General features: G+C 55.4%; 1 protein-coding gene across 4 annotated transcripts in view; it reads right to left on the bottom strand.

Moving 5' to 3' along the window:
• LOC125449488 (membrane-spanning 4-domains subfamily A member 12-like) overlaps window positions 1-4,660 on the bottom strand; it is a 32,365-nt gene extending 27,705 nt beyond the window's left edge. For 2 of the 4 annotated variants that reach the window (XM_048525291.2, XM_048525287.2), the window contains exons 1-2: window positions 3,302-3,810; window positions 2,027-2,065 (exon numbers count right to left, since the gene is read on the bottom strand). In XM_048525291.2, coding sequence (XP_048381248.1) covers window positions 2,027-2,065; window positions 3,302-3,319 — 57 coding nt within the window. In that variant the 5' untranslated portion in view covers window positions 3,320-3,810. Of the gene's footprint in view, window positions 1-2,026; window positions 2,066-3,301; window positions 3,811-4,455 lie in introns of those variants that run through there. The other 2 variants (XM_048525288.1, XM_048525286.2) reach the window with 2 other exon arrangements.
• Between the last annotated feature and the right edge of the window lie 1,340 nt (window positions 4,661-6,000).

Consider the following 6,000-nt stretch of genomic DNA (forward strand, 5'->3'; position numbering starts at 1 on the left):
GAAACTTGGTCATGATGGACAGGTTGGACCAAAAATCTGTTTCTATGCTGTTTGACTCCATGACTGTGAGAAGAATAATAAATAGATCTAAGTACAGTAATGGCCAGCTGGAACCATAGCACTCCCACAGTACCAATCCTCCGACAGTGCCCACTCCCACAGTACCAATCCTCCGACAGTGCCCACTCCCTCAGTACCGATCCTCCGACAGTGCCCACTCCCTCAGTACCGATCCTCCGACAGTGCCCACTCCCACAGTACCAATCCTCCGACAGTGCAGCACTCCCTCAGTACTGACCCTCCAACAGTGCAGCACTCCCTCAGTACAGACCCTCCAACAGTGAGGTGCTCCCTCAGCACTGACCCTCCGACAGTGCCCGGTCCCTCAGCACTGACTCTCCAACAGTACGGCACTCCCTCAGTACTGACCCTCCAACAGTACGGCACTACATCAATGCTGGCCCTCCAACAATGCAGCACTCCCTCAGCACTGACCCGCCGACAGTGCGGCACTCCCTCAGCACTGACCCGCCGACAGTGTGGCACTCCCTCAGCACTGACCCTCCGACAGTGTGGCACTCCCTCAGCACTGACCCTCCGACTGTGCGGCACTCCCTCAGCACTGACCCTCCGACAGTGTGGCACTCCCTCAGCACTGACCCTCCGACTGTGCGGTGCTCCCTCAGCACTGACCCTCCGACAGTGTGGCACTCCCTCAGCACTGACCCGCCGACAGTGTGGCACTCCCTCAGCACTGACCCTCCGACAGTGTGACACTCCCTCAGCACTGACCCTCCGACTGTGCGGTGCTCCCTCAGCACTGACCCTCCGACAGTGTGGCACTCCCTCAGCACTGACCCTCCGACTGTGCGGTGCTCCCTCAGCACTGACCCTCCGACTGTGCAGTGCTCCCTCAGCACTGACCCTCCGACAGTGTGGCACTCCCTCAGCACTGACCCTCCGACTGTGCGGTGCTCCCTCAGCACTGACCCTCCGACAGTGCGGCACTCCCTCAGCACTGACCCTCCGACAGTGCAGCACTCCCTCAGCACTGACCCTCCGACTGTGCGGTGCTCCCTCAGCACTGACCCTCCGACTGTGCGGCGCTCCCTCAGCACTGACCCTCCGACTGTGCGGCACTCCCTCAGCACTGACCCTCCGACAGTGCGGCACTCCCTCAGCACTGACCCTCCGACTGTGCGGTGCTCCCTCAGCACTGACCCTCCGACTGTGCGGTGCTCCCTCAGCACTGACCCTCCGACTGTGCGGTGCTCCCTCAGCACTGACCCTCCGACTGTGCGGCGCTCCCTCAGCACTGACCCTCCGACTGTGCGGCGCTCCCTCAGCACTGACCCTCCCACTGTGCGGTGCTCCCTCAGCACTGACCCTCCGACAGTGTGGCACTCCCTCAGCACTGACCCTCCGACTGTGCGGCGCTCCCTCAGCACTGACCCTCCGACTGTGCGGCGCTCCCTCAGCACTGACCCTCCGACTGTGCGGCGCTCCCTCAGCACTGACCCTCCGACTGTGCGGTGCTCCCTCAGCACTGACCCTCCGACTGTGCGGCGCTCCCTCAGCACTGACCCTCCGACTGTGCGGTGCTCCCTCAGCACTGACCCTCCGACTGTGCGGTGCTCCCTCAGCACTGACCCTCCGACAGTGCAGCATTCCCTCAGCACTGACCCTCCGACTGTGTGGTGCTCCCTCAGCACTGACCCTCCGACTGTGCGGTGCTCCCTCAGCACTGACCCTCCGACTGTGCGGTGCTCCCTCAGCACTGACCCTCCGACTGTGCGGTGCTCCCTCAGCACTGACCCTCCGACTGTGTGGTGCTCCCTCAGCACTGACCCTCCGACAGTGTGGCACTCCCTCAGCACTAACACTGACTGTGCGGTGCTCCCTCGGTGCTGAATGTCAGACAGCACGGTTCTTCCTCGGTACAGGCCCTCAAACATTGTTGCTCTCCTTCAGTACAGATTCTTTAGCAATACAGCAGAGTAGTATGTTAAAAGTAATTTCCTCGCACCTTCTGCTCTTCCTTTGGACTTGTCTTACTCAAACCAGCCTAGAAAGAAAGAGCCAGAACATTTTTACATTAGCTCTGTTTGTGGTTGTCAGGCATGAAAATATATTTGACATCAGAAGATGGTGAGGATGCAATCAGTCAAAACATGGTAGGACTACTGTAGCCTGTTGGTCACTGCGAGCAAAGCAGCATTTTTTTGTTCACATGAGAAATCCCCACAAACATTTTAGAAAGTTAGAGAGTCATGTACCTTTCAGCACTTAGTCTCTCTGATCTATCTGTAATAGCGTTCACCAGGCACAATCAGGACAGCGCAGCACTCCCTCAGCGCTGACCCCCCGACAGTGTGGCGCTCCCTCAGCGCTGAACCCCCGACAGTGCGGCGCTCCCTCAGCGCTGAACCCCCGACAGTGCGGCGCTCCCTCAGCGCTGAACCCCCGACAGTGCGGCGCTCCCTCAGCGCTGACCCTCCGACAGTGCCCACTCCCTCAGCACTGCCCCTCAGCACTCACCGTCCGACAGTGCCCACTCCCTCAGCAGTGGCCTTCCAACAGTGCCCACTCCCTCAGCACTGCCCCTCAGCACTGACCGTCCGACAGTGCAGCGCTCCCTCAGCACTGACCCTCCGACAGTGCAGCGCTCCCTCAGCGCTGACCCTCCGACAGCGCCCACTCCCTCTGCACTGACCCTCCGACAGTGCCCACTCCCTCTGCACTGACCCTCCGACAGTGCCCACTCCTTCTGCACTGACCCTCCGACAGTGCAGCACTCCCTCAGCGCTGACCCTCCGACAGTGCAGCGCTCCCTCAGCGCTGACCCTCCGACAGCGCCCACTCCCTCAGCACTGATCCCCCCACTGTGCCCACTCCCTCAGCACTGTCCCTCCGACAGTGCATCTGTCTGTAAATATTGGTCAGGCCCTACAATGGTGTGCTTGAGAATCTAGACTGGACTTGAACCTTTGACCACTGGCCTCAAAGATGTCGACATATGAGGGAGAGAAAGAATAATGCTACTGAAGAATGGCTAATCACAAACAGGCATAGTCGGCCCACATTTCCATTTTGCCTTTCAACCCCTCATTATATTCCAAAGCCTGGGGTGATGGGTCTCTGTTATCCCACTGTCACAGTTGCAATGTACAGAAATTCAGCAGCCAGTGACTGCACAGCAGGATGCTACAAACAGCAGCATGACAACTATGGTTCTGTGCATTTTCCATGAGCAGTGATGCAAGGTAAACTATTGTGATTCAGTGAAGCCATTTCCACTCACCTTCTCCTCATTGCTCATCTCGGCTCCTGGCCTTGAGTCAGCCTGGAAGAAAATCACCAGAACATTTATGCATTCACTGTGTCGCTGTTGTTGGGATTAGAAGTTGAAACCTGGAATTGTTCATGCAGTGGTTCAGAACACAGTTCTAATGCTGAATGTTGACAACAGCCAGAAACTACAGCGTTACCTGTTTACATGGGGAATCCCCATGTGTTCAAAGAGGGAGAACCAGCTACTTGGATACCCGAGAGTACAGCAGGACCTTGATCAGACAGGAAAATGGGCTGAGGAGTGGCAGATGGAGTTTAATTTAGGTAAAGGCAAGGTGTTGCATTTTGAAAGGCAAATCAGGGCAGGGCTTATACACTCAATGGTAAGGTCCTGGGGAGTGCTGCCAAACAAAAAGACCTCGGAATGCAGGTTCATATAAGTGGAGTCGCAGGTAGATAGTACAGTGAAGAAAGCATTCGGTACGCTTGTTTTGAGTATTGGAGCTGTGGGGTTGTATTTCTGCATAGGACACTGGTGAGGCCGCTTTTGGAATCCTGTGTTCAATTCTCGTCTCTCTGCTACTTGAAATATGTTGTTAAACTTGAAAGAGTTCAGATAAGATTTGCAAGGATGTGGGAGGGTTTGAACTATAGGTTCAGGCTGAATATCCCTGAAGTGCTGGAGGCTAAGGGGTGACATCATTGAAGTTTATGCAAACATGAGTGGCATGGATAGGGTGAATAGTCAAAGTCTTTATCCCAGGGTAATGGAGTCGAAAACTAGAGGGCATAGAATTTGAACTGAATGGCCTTTATTATCACATGTAAAGTTTGGAATGTTGCTGCTTTGGTGCCAGCTTAGGTCCAGGGTACCTAGGTACAGAATACTTAGTGTTTGTTACTGACTTGTACAGAGAATCATAAAGGTTAGAGGGGAAAGATTTAAAAGGGACCCTGACGGGCAACTTGTTCTTGCAGAGGGTGGTGCGTGTATGGAATGAGCTGCCAGAGGAAGTGGTGGAGGCTGGTACAGTTACAACATTCAAAAAGCATGTGAATGATTCCATGAATAGGAAGGAGTTAGAGGGATTTGGGACAAGGTTCATTTAGGATATCTGGTCGGCATGCAAGAGTTCAACCGAACGGTCTTTTTCCGTGCTTTACCTCTGTACGATTCTATGAAGTGATGGCTAAAAGGAACAAAAGTTTAACAGCACAGGAGGAGATTATTGAGCTCAATTTCTTTGCCATTGTCTCTTGGAGCGTTTTAACTTATTTCCACATATCTGATGCTATCACCTTGACAGTGACCCTTCTCAATTAATCTTCCCCACTCCTATGGCCACTCACTCACCATTCCTGTATGGTTAATTACATTTACCCTTACTCAAGTCCTTTTGTTCCTTTTCTCCCACTGACCTTAAGGTCAACTCTCATTTAATCTACCTCCCCCTCTCCCTTACATCCCATCTACCCAAATCCCTAAATTCCCCACTCATCATTCCATCCATCATCCCTTTCATTTTCTGTCCCCTTCACTCCTGCCCCTCGCTCACCTCCCACATTTCCTTCAGCACGCGCACACACACACTTCTCTTCACCGCTCCCCGTTCTGCTCCCCTCAATCACACAAATTCCCCCTCATTCCCCTTCTCACTCCTCCTTCCACCTTTGTCACCCCTCTGCCTCTCACTCACTGTGACACCCCTCAGCATCACACGTTTTGCAATCTCTGCTCTCCCTCGCACGCATTGCCCTGTCCAGACTCCTCACTGTCTCCACACCCTTCCCCGCACTCACTCTGCACCCTCATCACACCACCCCATTCCTCTGCCTCACTTCCTTCCTGGACCTCTATCCCTCCCTCCCTCTCCCTACTCTTCACTCACTCACTCTCCTGCTAGTGCCCAAATCCCTGGCCTCTCCACTTCCCATATCCCCCTGCACTCCCCACCCCAACTCCTCCAATCCCCTTCCCCCAATCACACCCTTCCACTCTCTCACACCCTTCCCCATTCACTACACACCCCCCACCACCTCCTCAGTCCCCAGTCCCACTCACTCCATCTATCCCTCCCTTGCACATCACCTTCTCAACCCATTCCTCTCCCTCCCCATCCCACACTATCCCCCTATCCCTGTCCCCCTCACACCATCAATCTCCTACTCTCCATCTTCAACCTCCCCTTCCCCTTCTACCTCTGAACTGTTCTCTAACACTTCCCCACCTCACCCTCTCCCTTCCCCCCGCCTCACCCTCTCCCTTCCCCCCGCCTCACCCTCTCCCTTCCCCCCGCCTCACCCTCTCCCTTCCCCCCACCTCACCCTCTCCCTTCCCCCCACCTCACCCTCTCCCTTCCCCCCCACCTCACCCTCTCCCTTCCCCCACCTCACCCTCTCCCTTCCCCCCCACCTCACCCTCTCCCTTCCCCCACCTCACCCTTTCCCTTCCCCCCACCCCTTCACTTCACCCTTGCCCCTTTCCTTGCCCCTCTGCCATTTCCCTTCACCCCACTCCATATCCCCCCGCCCCTTCCCTCCGTTGTCCCTCCCCACTGCCCTACTTTTCATACTCCCCATTCTTTCCCCTCCCTCCCTGCCATTCCCAGTCCCAACTTTTCCCCCTCCCCAACCTTTCACCCACCCCTCCCCTTCACCCCTCCCCTTCCTATAACTCCATTTCTCTTCCCCTTTCTCCTACTCTCACCC

Source organism: Stegostoma tigrinum, chromosome 46, assembly GCF_030684315.1.
Source record: "Stegostoma tigrinum isolate sSteTig4 chromosome 46, sSteTig4.hap1, whole genome shotgun sequence".
NCBI classification, from domain to species: Eukaryota; Metazoa; Chordata; class Chondrichthyes; order Orectolobiformes; family Stegostomatidae; genus Stegostoma; species Stegostoma tigrinum.